At 43.5% G+C, this 17767-nt stretch overlaps 1 protein-coding gene across 1 annotated transcript in view; it reads left to right on the top strand.

The window, feature by feature from the left end:
* The window catches only part of C6H10orf90 (chromosome 6 C10orf90 homolog), a 55002-nt gene that overhangs the window by 9838 nt on the left and 27397 nt on the right, over nt 1-17767 (top strand). Inside the window, exon 2 of the mRNA XM_008491762.2 lies at nt 17115-17209. Coding sequence (XP_008489984.2) covers nt 17115-17209 — 95 coding nt within the window. The remainder of the gene's footprint in view (nt 1-17114; nt 17210-17767) is intronic.

Raw genomic sequence — 17767 nt, 5'->3', positions numbered from 1 at the left:
GGCAAGAAGTCTCAGTAAGGATCATCCCTGGCAGTGCTCTCCTGGTGGCAGGGAATTCCTCTGAATTTGGGGTTCCCCAGCTGTGATGTGCACACCTCGGGCTACCAGAGTATTGGCTGGGTCTCTCCCAAGTCATAGAACCATAAAATGGTTTAGGTTGGAAATGTGGAAAGGGTTTGTTCTGAGCTTAGTGCCACCTCTCTTGGTTTTACAGCAGCAGAAGGGAACATCTGGGCTGCAGTCCTTCTTTCTCCACTTTTTTAATGTGCTTTATTACTTTTTGTGGTTCAAAACACCCAAGCAGCCCCTGAAGCAAAGGATTCCTTTTGAGCAGTGGGTTGCTTCCCCTGGTCTCTTTTATCCCATGACCTGGCCCAACTTCCAGCCTGGCTGCGGGGTTTGTGCTGCAACCCGGGAAAATACACTTCTGAATCTCAGGTCTCGAGCCCATCTCCTGTTTCTCTGGCCCTTTTAATGAACCATTTGCTTATAATTAGAGAGACAGCTGCTATGAAGGAGTGGGGTTGAGCTGTAGATCCCAGCACCTGGGAAGAAGGTGGGAGTTTTGTTCTTCCCTTCCTGTTATCCCATCAGCTGCTTTGAGAACTGTCCCCTCCACATCCCCTCTTTGAATCCTCTTCCTTCTTTCTAAAGTGGGAGCTTCCTCCTCTTGGGTCATAGGACCAGGGGCACCTCAGAGGACACCCTGAGCTCAGTGCTAAAGCTGGAAAGGGGTGTTTGTCCTTGTCCTTGTCCTTTTCCTGGGCCAGGCTCAGAGCAGCAGCACCCATGAGTAGGGCTGCAAAGCCTTGGGTGGAAACCTGAGGGATGCTGGCAGGAGGGGGCTGTACCTACAAGAGAAAGACTGTGTTAGATGAAGAAGGAGCTTCTCCAAATCCCCTATCTCTGAGTGCACAGGCACTCATCCTACCAACCATCCTTGTGCCAACATCACCAGGATACCCAAAACATCAGGAGAAAGGGAATGGTGTATGGAGAGAGAGAGATTTCCCCTAGGTTCTGCTCAAGCCATGACTGATGCTCTATATGAAGAGGGCTCATTACCTCCACAGGGCTGTTTCTGAGGATGAAAAGTCTCCTCTTGACAGTGCAGGAGCTGTAGCTGTGCCCTGGCTAGAGATTACCTCAACCTGCAATAAATTGAGATGTTTCACTAATTGGTTTCTTGGTTCATTAGCTAAATGGTCGGTATGAGGGGAGGAAAATGGGAAAAGCTCTGAATGAATTTCCCTTGCAATCCTTAATTTAAATGGTGAATGATAAGTTTATGATGCTAATACAAAGCAGGTTCTGTGTTTTGCAGCAGTGGAATTACTTTTTTTTACTTTTGATCATTTGCCCCCTTTAAAGCTCTGTGGGAAAATGCTCCTCACTCAGTATAATCATGATTGTATAATAATGAAATAATGAACGAAATAATCTCAAATTTTAGACAGAAACACTTTGTCTTGGCATGTTCCTCTTCACATATTGCTCTGAGTACTGAGATAAGAGAGAGAAGCAGCAAAAATCTTTAAAAGTCATCTGTGCTGCCATGGGTGCTGGGGCTCTCTTTCCATTTCAGCTGTACAAGTAACAAAAATACAACGTGGCCCTGGTTGCCTCTTTCCAGTGCCCTGCACTCAGCTAAAAATCAAAGATTAACACTGAGCAGCTGAAGGGAACAAATTCTGCTAATTCATCAAAGCCAATGCTGGGGGATTTAATCTGTTTTATGAATTTTCTGCCATTGATTGTTGTGGCACAGGAGGTCATTTCTGAGCACTGAATTGCTGCTTGTGTGGCAGTGAAAAGAAAAAAAAAAGGAAGCTGAAAGAAAGGTTAAATGGAAGAAACTGCTAGAAGCTATTTTTTTCAAAGATGAATGTGTATTTTCCAAATTAATGACAGTAAACCTCTAATTAGCTAGGTATTGATGCAGAATTACAGCTTTATAAGGGAGATCCATGTTTTCCTCCAGCCAAAGGGTTGGGTAAGGGAATGTTCAGGCTCCAGTTGCTACAGGTAGCTGAAGTTGTGTGTTGGGGCATGGTGACCTCCCTGCTGCTGCTGACAAAGCCTGACAATAAATCTGTCATTGCTTCCAACAGCAAGGCAGACCCTGAAACTTATGGCCTTGTTCTCCAGAGGATCCTGACATAATCTGGGATGGGCAAAAGCTTTGACTCTGCTGCTTTCTTTCTTTTTTTTTCCCCCAAATAAACAGCTTGGCTTTTATTTTAGAGCAGAGATTTCTTCTTCAGCCCAGCTCACGTTGGTTTGGCACAGCTAAGTTGGAAGTGGGACCTCTAACCTTGGTGCTGGTTTGGGAATTTATTTTAATTCCTCTCCAAACATACATCAAAGAGTAAAACAGGCAGGAACTCCTTTTGCTGTGTTTGGTTGGTTGGTTTTTTGGTTGGTTTTTTTTTTGGTTGGTTTTTTTGTTTTTTTTTTTTTTTTTTTTTGTTCTGTTTTGGTTTTTTGTTTTTTTTTTGTTTGGGGTTTTTTCTTTCTTTTTTTTTTCAATTTAGACCTAGTAAAATACTTGCAGAGTGGAGGTTTTTGGAACAATTTACTTCTTGGAAATGGTCACATTTTCTTCCACCCTGTCTCCATGGGAAAGCTGAGTTCATCTCCTAGATGTCTCATCTAGAAACCACTCCAGCTGCTCACAGGGACACTGGCAGTGTGTCCCATTTACCTGTCTGTAGGAGTTTATCACCATTATGGCTTTGAATATCAGCCAAAAAAAAATCAAAAAACCCTGTAACAAACATAATCCCAAAACAACCACGAAAAACCCACCCTAAAACCACCTTTGTGTTATTTCTCAAGGTCTTTTTTTTTTTTTGATCCCCCCTGCTGTTTATTTTACATTTCTAGCAATCTCTAAGAGACATTTAGCAAAGGCTTTGGATAGAAGATGAATTCCAACACCCCTAGCTTTTCCTCATATTGTGTGTTTTGAACTGAAATCCTCTTGAAAGGTCATCTGAAAGCTGGAAATACTTGTTGTTGATTTTTTCCTTATGGTGATTGACTTCCCATCAACCTCATCCTGCCCTTCTCCTGGTCAAAACCCAGTAAATGGTTACAAAGAACATCTTGGATAAAGCTCCCTGGTGGAAATGCCTATTGCCCAGCTGGAAATGCCCAGAAATGTCACAGAGGAGAAACCAGTTCATGTCAGAGCCCTGGGACAATCCTGGGTGTCATCCTTGAGATCCAGGGATCTCTGTTCCTCCCCTCTGAGCCTCTGGCCTTAAAATACTTTTCTGTTTCACTTCCAGGCTTTAACCCTCCAGCTCTGCCCTGACAAAATGCAGAGAATTGAGGTTTGGTGGGAAAATGTCCCTGTCATACAGTGATTTTATGTATATATTTATGTGATGTACTCTAGGTGGCCCTGCTCTGGCAGGGGGGGTTGGACTAGATGATCTTTCGAGGTCCCTTCCAACCCCTAGGATTCTGTGATTCTGTGATTCTGTGCCTTGAGTGAAGATAGATGAAGTAAATGAGGCAATCATGGCTGAGAAACTAACTTAACTTGTGAGGAGCACCGTCCCCTTCCAGTCCTGGGGTCTGTGACCCAAGGGAGATGATGCCCGTTGGCAGGAGATGTCAACTGGGCCCCTCAGCTCAGGAAGGATATGGAGGTCCTGAAGCGGGTCCAAAGGAGGCAACTGGGCTGGTGAAGGGACTCAAGCACAGATCCTGTGAGGAGAGGCTGAGGGAGCTGGGGGTGTTGAGGCTGGAGAAGAGGAGGCTCAGGGGAGACCTCATCACTCTCTCCAACTCCCTGAAAGGAGGTTGGAGCCAGGGGGGGTTTGGGCTCTTTTCCCAGGCAACTCTCAGCAAGACAAGAGGGCAGGGTCTCAAGTTGTGCCAGGGGAGGTTTAGGTTGGAGATGAGAAAGAATTTCTTTCTGGAGAGGGTGATCAGGCATTGGAATGGGCTGCCCAGGGAAGTAGTGGATTCTCCGTGTCTGGAGATATTTCCAAAGAGCCTGGATGTGGCACTGAGTGCCATGGGCTGGGAACTGCAGCAGTAGTGGATCAGGGGTTGGACTTGATGATCTCTGAGGTCCCTTCCAGCCCACCCAATTCTATGATTCTATGATTAACTTTTTTTTTTTTTTTTTTGGTTTTCCAGTACAAAGTGCCAGGCCTTTTAAAGAAAATAAGATAAGTCCTTTATGGAACTCAGAGGCAAAAATGTAAGAGTTCTCTTTGAAAAGCCCCAAGTCTGCTTTTTTTGTAGTGTGTGAGAGAGTAAATTGTATATTATTTCTGGGAGAGAATTAGCTTTTGTTTCTTCATGGCAATCAGTGTTTATTATAACGTGCATTTGGAGAAACAGATTTTTATAAAATCACACTTTTGGCTTTATGATGGGGCTTTATATCTGGTTTTCCCCACAATTAAATTAAGCCTGATCCTTAAAAAAGGAACTATTCAATGTTCTTCAGTTCTTACTAAATGTTCTTCAATTCTGCATAATCCCATCTCATCTTCTGCTTGGCAGCCACACAGCAGCTGTTTGCTCACTGCCTTTTGATTAATTCTCTTCCTGTTCCAGAGTGTAACATACCTAGTTTGTTTAGAGAAAGGGAATATGTTTCATAATTAAAAATCCCTTTTACTGCAGTTACTGCATCTTTGCAGATTTAATTAGGTCTCAGTCCCTTCCAAGCCATGTAAGTCAAAGGTCCCATTTCACTTGTCCCCAAGGCATCGTTACCAAAAGTCCCCAGATGGAGTCTAGTTTCTAACTGATGACTTTCCCATACAGAGGCTAATTACTTCTAATCTTACACATTGATGAGACTCTATTTTATGTGTCTGAGCCACTGAAGCTGGGACTGCCAAGTTATCCTCTCCTCCAAGCGTGGGGGTTATTTCTCCATTAAATGGACTGGCTTCCCAAATGACAATCCCTTCCTGCCAGGCTCGTGAACGTTAAGCCATTATTACTTCTGGCACCCATTTCCATCCTCTGAGCCCTCGTTAATCCATGGCATGATCAAGATGAGCTGCTGGTGCCCAGATGATTTATGCCAGGAAGGGATGAGCAGAGCACAGGAGGGGACCCTGGTCCTGGGGTCACAGCTCTCCAGGGTTGCAGCTTGCTGGCTGTGTTTCACTTAGCCCTGCCTTGAACCTGCTGCCTTTTTTTTCTTTTTTCTTTTTTCTTTTTTTTTTTATGAGCAATAACCTCCATTAGATCCTTGAAAGAAATAACTCAACACTTTCACCTTCTGAGAAGGGAAAAATTGTATTTGGAAGTCTATAATGCATGAAGGTGTTGGGAGCCCAATCTGGTCTAAACTGCCTTCAGTCAGCCCTCCTAAGCACCAGGGAAGAGAAATGAATATCTAAAAAGCAGCAAATGACTACAATTGTGCTCTGATTTCATGGCTCTACCAGACAGAGGTCAGTAACACAAAGCTGTTCATTTTTTCAGCTGGAGCAGCAGCTGGTTTTGGAACTTGCTGGAGGCAGAGGGGTTGGGAACTCCTCACTCAAGGAAATGCTGGGGTTTATTGCAGAGCTGCTTCATGCCACGGATGCTTTCTGCCTTGCTTCTTGCCCTCTTAGTTTTTTACCCTGGGGGGTAACCTTGGGGTTGGCTCCCCAAAAGAAGGAGAATTCCAGGAACTGGAGTGTGAAGTGGGAAGAATTTGGGTTTAGTCTATTCCAGACTTAATCCAGCTCTGGCAGTGGGACCTACCTGGAAGTTGGGGTAGGAAAAGAGGAGGTTTGGAAGGGTGAATTTTGGTGATGGTGAAGCTTTCCCTTGGCTAATTGCAGGGAAGTCTGCAGCTCCTTACTCATTTGGCTATTCCTTTTTTTAAAAGCAACAGGGAACGAACTGGAGTGGGGAAAACCACTGTTTTTTTACTGGAGTAAAAAACCCAAAATAACAGTAAAAATGTGACCCTTTCCAGCCTGGAAAATCCTGGGGAAATCATAGTGCCATTTCTATGGCTACCACAGCCAGAAACATGAACATACCCAAAATAAGGAAATATTTTGGGCTCAGTTTCAGTACTTTCTTTAAACTACAAATGAAAGCAATAACCCATCACCAAATTCTGGACTCTAACTTTCCTTAAATGTTGGATGAAGTATAGAAATCTGCATTTATACACCTGTCAGCAGTCTGGCCAAGATGGAAATCCCAATGTTACACTAAGTAATGCAGCAATATATTTAGAGTAACAAGATGGTCCTAGATCAATAGGACCCAGTCAGCATGTGCTGTAGGATTGCTATTAACAGGCTTTGTATTAAGCAATGTACAAAAGAGTAGCCTTGAATTTGCTTTTTTTTATCTTATCCTTGTCTGAGCTTAGTTTTGAGTGATTAAAGCAGCACCTAAAAGGGCTTCAATGGGTAGGATTTTAATTTACAGTAAACACTTGGGTTGTAAAAATTGGCCTCTCAGTCTCAGCTGTCTTGAATAATGCAATATTCCCCAGGATCAATAGCTGGGTGTGCAGTTCTGGTTGGCATTCTCACTAACCAGGCTCTGCCTCTGCATCCTGAGTAACAAAACCCAGGCTCTCTAAGTTTCACCAGGAGATACCTGTGGTTTAAAATAAAATATTCCTGCCTCCTATCCCTGCTTTCCTCCTTGTAGGGGGGCAGCTGCTGAAGTGCTCTCAGCACACGTTTCTCCATGCCCTGGCAAAGGGAAGTGAAAGCCAACAAGGTAACTTTTTAAAGGGGATGTAAATATGTCTATTACAAACCCAAAAAGCAAAAGCAGAACAGGCAGAACCCCATCCCATCCTTAAAACACATTGGAAGTTTCTTGAAGCAGCTTCAAACTGTAAGATAAAGGCATCTGCCTGAGCCTCTTGGCCCAAGAAAATTAGGATTAAAAGATGTGGTTGTGCTGCCAGAGGGAGGGAGAGGTGCTCAGAAGTGAGATGGTTATTTCTAGAGGCATAGCTGGTGGGAACTCAGTGCTTCTCTGGCCTCTCCCAGCTACCTGCAGGGGTTTTGTGGCTGGGAAATTGGCCAGGACACCCTCCTAAAATGAGATGCAGCAGAGTGACAGCCAGGAGTGTACCCACTGAGTTACACGGGGTGACCCAGGAACATGAGTGGGAGGTAAAAAATGGTGGGAGCTGGATTATTCCATGGATTTAGAACCCAATTTCCATGTTTTGCTGATACACACACAACCCAGGCAGTTAATGCAGCTGGCAGCAAGCACTCCCCTGGCACAGTGTGTGTGCAAATCCATTGCAGGGAAGTTGGGTTAATAATGACAGCCTATTCCATAAAATGCTGACTGTTTCCAAGGAATTTTTCCCTGGCTCTTTTGCTTGGGTTAGAAGGGGGGAGGAGGGAGAGTCTTGTTGCATCACAAGAGTTTGAGCTGGGAGCCAGCTCAAAGTCAAAATAACAGATCCCAAAATGCAGTTTACAGGAGGCTCCTAGCAATGTAGAAAAGCTGGAGAGTTCTAGGTCTAAACCAAATTTCTATCAGAAACTTCCCCAGAAGAAAATTCCCCCTGGTTCCCCCCTGAAATTCCCAAGCTCTCCAGGCCTGCACTGGCTCTCTGCACAAGGACAAATCTCTTCCCCCATGGCAAAGCTCCTTGCTTTTGACTTCAGACAGCCCTGGTCACGTTCCAGCTGAGCATCAATGTCTGCAGTGTGGGGTCAGGAGATCCTAACAATCTCCTTGTTTATCTTGAAAATGCCCCAGAGGTCATTCTGCAGTTTGTAGCCCAAGGCACTGATGGTTGTTAGTGCTGGACAGAATATTGATATTGACCCAAGGGGTTCTTGAAAGCACATTCAGCAACTTCTGTACCTGGGTGACCTGAGGAGACCTTTGGGCTCAGTTCTCCTCCTTATGGGAAGAGTGAAACAGAGAGGGGCCAGGATTTGGCAGGGGGAGCTGTGCTGGATGAGGAGTGCAGCCAAATGATTTAATGGTTTGTGTTCTGGCTCTGGATCAGAGATTGTCCCTGAACAGAACAACTGTAGGACAAACAAAGGGGTGCTGAGGATCATCCATAACAGCTGAACTTCAACTTTGCCTTTGCATTTTGCTCCATCCCAACCTAAGCTGTGTGGTGCTCACTTCCCACTGGGTTACTCCAGGTGTTCTCTGTAGTAAAATCTGAGTATCCCATGGGGGGCACATTTAGGAAGGTGAGTGCTCTGCTAATGATTTGCTGGGTGATTTTAAGCAGAACAGATGATGTACAGGATGATGTCTAAGGCACAGCAGTACTGGAATCAGGCAGTTCCAGCATCAATAGATTGGCCTTCAGCACTTAAAGAGAAGTCTCCCAGTTTCCATAATCTTAGGGTGAGATTTCCATATTCTTTTAAACAAAGAAAACAGAAAGATGAGATGGAAAAGGAGTTTTTTTTTCACGAGCAGCAGAGATGACAAAGCCCAGGAGTTGGTACCCTGAGATCCAAGTGAACTCTGGTGCTTCCCAGTTCTCCTTGCCCATCACCTCTTCCATGTGTCCACCATGAGCCAGGAGACACCGTGGATGTTCTGCCCAACTGGAATGTGTCTCTGAGTCAAACTGGTGAGTTTGCTCCTGTGGCAGCCTCATTTCTACAAACCCACTGATTTTTGCATCCAGATTGTCAGAGCTCAGCTACCAAGCATCCTGCCATGCTGGGGAAACAGTCCAGAAGCTCAAAAGCCCCAGGCTGGAAATGTAGGACAGAGCATAAATCAAATGCCCTCTGGAAATCGGGCTGAAATACTGACCCAGGTAGACAACATAATGCAAAAGGGTTATGGGAGGTTTGGGTGGTGGTGGTTTTTCTTTACATAATAATTAAGAGAAATGAGGACTTGTAAAATCCAAGGACAACTTTCCTGCAAGCAGAGTTTTGTCTTGGGATCCAGCACACTCATGCCAGAGTGAACATGACCTTTTGTGTTTGGCCCTAAATCAGACCTCATCATGAAATCATACAGGTCTGTGAATTACTTTATTTGTAGAGGTGGCTCCTAGGGGGAGAATTATTGTGAAAATAGCTATTCCAAAGTGGAAATATTTTCCAGGTTGGTCTGGCAGCAAACTCAGCTGGGGACTGTGTATATATTTGACAAATCCAAGTGTAGAGCAAGAAAGTCTTGCAGCAAGCAAAGGAAAATGCATTTTCTTACCCATCCGTTGCAGCTCTGATGTTGCTGGGGGTGCAATCATTTGAGATCTGATCTTTTAGTTTTGCACAAGAACAAGTGGAACATCCAATCCATCTGAAGTTTGGGGTTGTTGCTAGGCAGCAGGATCTTGCTTCTCGGGGAAGCAGCCAGGCTGATGGGGCCAGGTGGATGCTGACAGCTCCCAGCTCTGCTTCTCCTCCTTCTGGGGGCATCTGCAGCCAAGGGAGAGCTTGAGACCCCTAAATTTCATTCCTTGCCAACTAGTATTTAAACATATTGAAAATTAAGTTTCTGAGGACTTTTAACAGTTAAATACTAATTCCAAGCTTTTTTTTTCTCTCCTCTGTTTCTGAGTTGAAAGCCTGATTTAATAAAAAAAACAAACACCCAACCAAAAGCAATTACCAGCAATCTTTTGTTGAATCTGGTGATAAAACCAAAAGCCACCAAGCTCTCTTTTATGTTCCTATTACCTTGTTTTTGTTTTAATCTCTTGTGTGACCTGTGCTTTTAAACCTGTTGCAGTGGAATTCAGAAGTGCTCATTCCAAACAAATCACTGCTGCGCTGGATGAGTAGGGATTTGTTTTCCAATTTCCCTTCAAAAGGCAAATGTAGGTATTTAGTTCAGCACCTGAAAAGTTTTGTGTGGTAAAATAATTCCTAAGATCAGCTCTCTCTGGCTTTACAGCCCAGGCAAGTCAGTGGCAACTGAAATGTGTTGGACCTGTGCAGTGTTCTCAAATTATGCAAAATAAAAATATTTATTTCGTGGTCAAACTAGTAACTTTGAAATTTAACTTTTTAGACTTCATGTTTATTTAAATCTTAGCTGTTGTGTTTTTATCCTGTGAACACTTTTTTTTTTTTTCCTCTTGGTTCTAGACCACTACATCCCCTATTACGGAGCAGTTCCTGAAGTCTGTAATCACAGCAGTTAATGTGTTTCCAGAAAGGAATAATATCCCAAGGATTACACACCGATGAATACTTCTGTTATACAAAAGTAACATGAGAAGTCTGTATTAAATCTGGCATGCCTGGTGCTCCACTGAGCTGAGTTCTGTTGTACAAATTGTTCAGTGTCAAAACTGGCTCATGTGAATATCCTGTTCCTTTGTTTTGGAAACAAAATTGGCCTAATAGAGACATGTGTTGGAACTGCTGCTTTGATGTCCTGACAAAGGCATCTGTACTCACAGCACACATCATTTTCTGGAGCTACCACTGTATTAAGAGTATTAAAAAGGAGGGGAGGAAAAAAAAAAAATCAATAAAGCAAATACCACTGTTAAACACAAGCCCAGGGAGAGATCCCTGCAGCAGGGTATATATTGAGTCACAAACTGCAGCTGTAACAGGGCACAGTTTTTCTCGTGTCCTCTCTCCAGTTTCTTGGGAAGTTATGCTCCTACAAAAGCAGATAAATGGAAGGGATATTGAAGCCAAACCATTGCCCCTTAGCACCAATTACACAGGAGAAGCTTTAGGCACATGGGCCTGGCTTGTAATTGCTACCAGCTCTGAGTAACACTGATGGAATTTTTATTTACAGAACCCATTTGTGCCATCAAATTCTCTGCATGTTGTGGCCTTTATCTGAGTACATGGACTAGCACTAAAATAACTCTTCATAAATATGCTTTCTGGCTGGAGGACTGCTTTTCCTTTGTTTGCTTATGCAGAGGATTTGTCATGTTTACAGTCACTTTTGGGTTTTCTGGCTATCTTAAGCATTCTTGTACTTCCAGCAATGGTCGTGTCCACTAAATGTGGGTGTCTGACATGCTGGGAAGGGGACTCTGAGCCCAGTAGCTCTTTCTGTAGGAAACACTCCTGTTGGTTACATCTTTATTTTGAGGAATATCTGGAGAATACTGTGTTGTTTTTAGCAGTGAAGAGATGGAGGGAAACCAGACCCACCCAAGGGGTAGGAACCAGGGAGATTCAGGACCCTGGGAGCTTCAGGACCTTCATTCCTTGGCTCATCAGCACTGGGGACCTTGGTGACTTGTTCCATGTCTTCAGTTCTCCCTCTCAGTGCAACAGGATTAGGAACCTGTGACATTTATGGCATTCCTCCATTTTTACAGTGAAATAACTGAAGAAAAAATATGAAAGAGAATTATTTGGCAATTAAAGTTATCCCTCATGATTTGCTCCAAATTCCTATGCCTTACAGATATCCTCCCTTTAATACCTTGTCTTTAAGGTCCCCATCCCCCTCCCACCACGCTTTATAAAGATCTCAGAAGTGACAGAATGTGTTATTTAGACCAAAGAAATCAAACCACCATCAATTAAATCTTCCTGTGCGCTCCCATTTGAGTCCTTGGCCTGTCTCATGCCCACACAGCTGAGCTTTGGGAGGTTGGGAGAATCAGTCACTGCTTCTAGGGGCTGAGATGTGTTCGTGGAAGCTTCTGCTGCCCAGAGAAACTCAGGAATGTGTTCCTCCTCATACCACTGAAAATTAAATTTAAAAATGAAATAAATAGAACTTGGAGGAGGGAAAAAAGGAGAAAGTGAAGAATCTGCTGAGTTTAGTCTGTGTATGTGGGTGATGGATGTGCTGGGGGTGATTCCCCACTTTATTTTATTAAGCAAAGATAAAGAATAATAGCAATGCCTAATGAAAACATAATATTTTTTTTCTCTTATGCTTTGGTTTCAAGATATGATTGCTCTGCTCCTTCCAGCCCCCTGATGAGCACCTTGATTCTAATGGCATGGATAATGAGAGATTTATGACTTCTGGCTTTTTGATAGCAGACCAGAGCTCATTTGTCTGTTCCGTGGCGGATCCTGTAATCATCTCTGCAGGCAGCCAGCTACAGCTCCAAGGTGTGCAAGCAAGGGAAGATAATTCAGTTAACAAATCTCATGATGCTACTTGTAACAGAAGGAAATCCATCCTGACATCTTAAAAAAATATTTTTCTATTTTGTTTACATAATGAGTCCTGTTCAGACTTAAATGATTTCAGGCTGTTTGGCTTCCTCTGATTGAAAACCTTCCCGACAAAGCTGCCTTCAAATGCTGTTATCTTGGTGCAACCGTGTTCAAACACTTTCTTTTGTGGCAAGGTCCTTGTTGGTATTGCTTGGGCTTTTTTCATGGCAAGAAAGGTTGTAAGGAAGGAGTTGGCAGCTGCTTTCTCCCCCTTTAACTCTATATTGCTTTGACCCCCATTGTCAGGAGGTGTGTGCTGCTGCTTTTAAGCAGATCAGCAAAGGTGCTGTCAGGGGGCTGATGTCCTCTCCCTCTGCCATCCTCCTTTGATGGGTAGGCTCAGGGTGGTTTCTAGGTGCATTCAAGCTCTCAGGGTACCATTGTGTGCAACTTAAGCATCAGAGTGAAAGCTTCTTACGTGAAGGTTGCTGAATGTCAGATCCTGCAGAGATGAAAACCAGGTGTATTTTTATGAGACCCAAAGAGAGTAAAATCCACATGTGGCTCTGGGGCTGCCTTCCCACCCTGCTTCTGCCCCCACTTCACTGGGGTGACGCTTTCCTGCTCAACCCAACACCTCATCTCTGCCTGGAGCTTCACATCCCTTCTGCAGGCTCAGGAAAATGTCCCTGAAGGATGCCAAGGCTGGGCCTGTGCCAGTGCCTTCTGGAGATGAATCACTGACCACAGTGTTCATCAGTGAATTACCTAGAAATCAATTTAATATCAGCAAGGACTTTGGCATAAGGTGGGATTTTCAGCACTCATCTGTCTCTACTTTTAGCACCACGCACATGGACCTTTGCTTCGTTGTTCCTGTTCTATTTCAGATGATAATACCCTCAGCAGTTTTATGATATTCTTTCTTTATGACACATGAGGAAGAGCAGAAGACATGGATTTGGTTCTGATGCTGATTCTGCCTTGGCTTTCATCTTAGGTGTATGTGTAATGGATGGCTGGGTTTATTGGATGACTCACTGGAGATCTGAAGCCCTGGGTTCTGATCTCTCCCAGCCCTGGCTGAGAGGGAATGTGGTGAATCTTTAATGACAGCATTCTTTTCCTCAAGGCTTCCTCAGGTATTTGAATTGAATAAGTCACAAAAAAAAAAAAAAAATGGAACAGATCTAATGTTTTAAACAGAACAGAGTTGAAATTAATTCCTCCGAGTTGAAGGGTATGCTCTATCTGCTGATAATGCACAGGAGGAGAAAAAGGCTTTAAAGAAATGTTAAGTGATGCTGAGAATCTTCTGATTGCTTTGCCTGACCCTGCAGCTAAGCCATGGATGCTCCCAGATTCAAAGTGGGGAATTTGAGTGCTTTTGGATACCCAAAAGTGCTGTAGGGATCCTGCCTGCCCTTGCAGATCTCTTAGATGGTGCTCTAAGGATCAACAAAGAAGGCAATTATATTTTTTTTTGTAATGTAGAGAAGTTTTCCTCTTTTCTCATCATGTTTTTTTTTTTTTTTCTGTGCTGTTGCTTTATGGTGTTTTGAGGGAAGTGCTGGAGGTTCCTGGAGTGGAATCCATCAGAGGGGATGGCAGTGTGGACAAGGCAGGGCATGGAGTAGAGCTGAGAGGAGAAGGGTTCACATGCATTTCAGACTTGTAAATGAGGAGTAAATACATAGCAAATGACTGAAGTAGACAACATCCATGACAAAAGAACTGGAGAGGAGGCCAGGGCCAGTGCTCTAAAGGCATCCCAGCTCTGCCCAGTGTCACTCTGGATGTCATCAAACAGCATCCCCCAAGCCTGCCAGTCTGCATGTGTCTAGCAAAGACCTGAAACACTGGCAAAATCACATTATCCATGGGCTCTTCCATCCATATCCCAAGTGTTGTACAACCCCTTGAGCTGGCTCCAACCCAGGCTGTCCCACGCCTGCCAAATATCCACACTACACCATTTTTTCCCCAGCACCCTCACCTTTAGCAATCTCCCTGTGTTTCAGCAAGCTGATTTACAAGTACATCTTTTCTGAATCATTATCTGAGGAGGCTGCCAGTTGGCCCAAGGCACCCGGGACTGGGAGAATCGGTTCCAGCTGCACTCTGTAATTAGGAAAACCCTGGGCTGGAGCCGGATGTCCAGATGCCTTGCCAAGGAGCCTAGCTTTTGGTTCAACAAACAGTATCCCTGGGGGGAAAAAAAAAAATTAAAAAAAAAAAGAGGGAAGATGTAATAGGACAAAGTTCACGTGCAGCAACTGCTCCTCTCTTCCTCCTCACCTCTCCCGCTTTTAAGCCGGAGAGTTGGGGGTCACCAGGAGAGGGCTGGGGAGGTTAAACAAATCTTTGGGATTTCAACTTAGAAATAAGTTTCTTGCACTCCCCACAGAGAGGGAAAGTACTTGAAATTCCATTTCTTTCATGCTTTCACACCAGGGAGAGGCTGAACTTTGCATTTTGTTGTATAACAAGAGTTGCAGCGTGATGTGTTTTGTCAGCAATGAGAATTGGTATGGAAACCCTTTATGTGACACATCCCAGCTAAAAACCCTTGTGCTCCCTGAGGTGTCCTCGTTTTAAACATAAATTCAAGGTCCTTTTAAAGGTTTGGGTGTTTTGTTGTTTTTTTTTTTTTGTATGTGTATGCTTAGTTTTTCTTTTTTTCTTGTTCTGTTAACATGAATTCACAAATGTGAAGCTTCCAAAAATAGATTTAATAATATCATGAGGACTACCAGAGCTTCTGCCACCAGTGCCATTTAATCTACTTCAGCAGCTAGATTAAATGACTTGCCAAAATTTGAGTGTTTTCCAACAATAGGGTTCCTATAATAATATGAGACTGTCCTTGCACAGGATATGATATGAAACGCAATGCAAAACTCTAGTCTGGAAGATTCAGCAACCAAAATAAATATTTCCTCTTCTTCTACTCACTTGATTTCATCCTTTCTCTCCTGCTCCAGAAACAGCTACTTCTTAACATTAAAAAAAAAGATGATAATCTGTTTCAAGAGATCTTGGTGAAGATGGAAGTTCCTACCTACAGATTATTGCTAATCACAGGAGGTTACTTTGATAAGAATGATTTTAATGTTCTATGTAGTTTACTCTGTGTTCTCTGAGAACGTTTTCTTGTTTGACCCGCTAATTCTCAGGCTTTCTCAGATCACCTGGCAAACTGAGCCTCTCTGGACCTGATTTACCCCCAGCCAGCTTTCTGTATTTCCTTACTCACTGCTTGGCATTCCCAAGTTGATGTTCTCTTCTTGTAGCTTTCCAGCTCAACCCCAGACAACTGTGGTTTGTTTACTGGAAAGTGTCTGAGGAATTTATTGATAATTTAGTTGAAGTTGTCTCCTTAATTCCATACTTTTTTTTTTTTTTTTTTTTTAAATCAAACCTTTGGATGTTTTGAGCCCTTGCCTTAATTCAATACCAAAGTTTCTTCTTCTTCATCCTTCCCTGCGAGTTATTCCCTATTTAGTTGTTTCAAAAAGTAAACCACACAGCATGTGCAGCTTTTCATTGTGAAAGGATTCACATGCAATTTGCCAGACTACTGATACACTGAAAATAACCTTTCCATGAGGTTCCCCCTTGTCCCTCTGCCTGGGGACTTTGTCCTTCCCTGGGAGCCCAGCAGCTCCTCCAGCCACAGCAGGGTGAGGAGGGGGCTCCAGGGGCATCTGACCAGTGGGTTGTGTCAGCACTTACCATGATCCAGTGCTAGTTTCAGGTTCATTGCATTTTCACTGGTTGCAAAATTGTCTTATTTCCTTGCCAAAATTATGTAGTGGGCACTCTGCACTGGTTATTTTCTGGATTTGGGGTTTTTTTCTTTCCTATGCCTAATGAGTCCAGCTGTTTGCTCTGTTGCTCGGGACCTTCTTTTGCACAGTAGCAAAAGGAAACCTCTATTATTTTGGTTTTTTTTTCCTGTCAGCTATGCATTTGACATCTTGGAGCTGTGCAAGTCAGTATTAAAAAATACCTTAGTATCTTTGATTAAAGCAGAAGGTTATATATAATCCTGTTAGTGTTTTGTGACTGCTGCTCCATGGTGGGACTTAAGGAGATCTCTGGATGGGCAATAGACCTGATATCTTCCCTATCTTTCCCTTCTACTCCCAAGCTGCACCCAGGAGATGCAGCCTGTGATGGTGGATGTAATTTAGTGAAGACTTCTAAAAGTAGAGCTGGTGAATATTCCTTTTTAATATAATGTTACATGTAAACTGGATTTCTGTTAGTAAACAAATGAACAACTTGCATGGCAGGCTGTCGAAATGAAAGAAAAAAACCCAAACAATGCAAAAGATCTTAGGAATGGTGTAATTTGTTGCTATGCAGCCACAGGTGGTGATGTCAAGAGATTTCAGGCCAAAGAGAGAATTTTTGAAAATTAATTTGGGATGCTTCACACAAAAGAGAAAGTAATGTCATCTCTGGCAGAACTACTGACACACACCTCATACATCCTCCCAGTAGCCCAGGCCCCATGTTCCATGGAAAATGAGCTCTGTGTAACAAGCTGCAGCTCTCAGGAAACAGAAGATGACAAAATCAGAGGCTGCTGTGCTGAGGTAATAGTTGGTGCTGAATTAGAAAAGCTGGGATGTAACAGAACTTGGGAATATGATTCCAAAGTCCCGTTGCTCTCTAAAGGAGGAGGTGACTTTGGTGAAATGAACTCAGCCCATGAACGTGCTCTGCTGTGCCTCTGGTTTTGCAGCCTCCACAGAATTGACTTTGTTGAAATCCTTATTTCCTATCTCTCCCAATTCTTCTTCCTCCACAGCACAGCAACCCAAAGCAGAGATGTCAAGCTTGGGATCAGCCCTGGATGTACTGGGAGATTGTCCACAAACCCATCTGTGCAACAGGATCCCAGGGAGAGGGAGAAATAGGATCCCTGCAGTAACCAGATCCCAGATGATTTATGGTCTCTCCTGCTTTCCTTCCATAGAAAACCACATTTTCTAACTCATCTCCACCATGGCACTGAAAATGATGTTATTTGATGGTTTTTTTTTCCCCCAGGAGTGGCACAGAAGCAATGGGACAGTAGCAGTCAGAGGACATGCATGGGCCCTCAGCAGCAGAGAGCTGCAGAGCAAACAGCCTCCTCTACCAAGGTAAAAGAAATCAAACATGTTTAGGCAGCAGTCAGCAGAACACATTCAGGTTTAAAAAATAATCACTGATTGCTGAGCAGCGTGTTTGGGCTTGGGATTGTTTAGTTAGGCTTAGCTTAGGCAGCAGAAAAACCAAATAAAATGATGCCTACACGTGATTCTGTGTGCTCGTGGTCAGGGGGAGAAAAATTGCACAGTTTGTGTGTGTGTGAAAAGCTGTTAAAAAACACCCCAGGAGACTAAATCAAGTGGTATCCCAAATATCAGTACACTCTGTCTAGGATGTTCTCAAGATAAAACCTGAGGTTTTCAGTTCACCACAATTACTTTGTGTGAGTGAAGCTTTTTTTCACAAGATGCAGTGAAGCTTGAAAGCTCCCGAGGAGCACAGGATTGGCTGGTCAGACCTTAAAGGGCCATTTCTTTGCCAGAAATTGAGAGAATAATACACAGACACGAGCAGAAAAATGAGAAGCAGAATTATTTAAAACATGGGTGCACAAGTTGGTAGTTAATCAGGAGCATTTTTGACATGCCTTTGGACTCCTGTAGGATGTC

Source organism: Calypte anna, chromosome 6, assembly GCF_003957555.1.
Source record: "Calypte anna isolate BGI_N300 chromosome 6, bCalAnn1_v1.p, whole genome shotgun sequence".
NCBI classification, from domain to species: domain Eukaryota; kingdom Metazoa; phylum Chordata; class Aves; order Apodiformes; family Trochilidae; genus Calypte; species Calypte anna.
The sequence above is the reverse complement of the archived record's forward strand: the minus strand, read 5'-3'. Positions and strand labels throughout refer to the sequence as shown.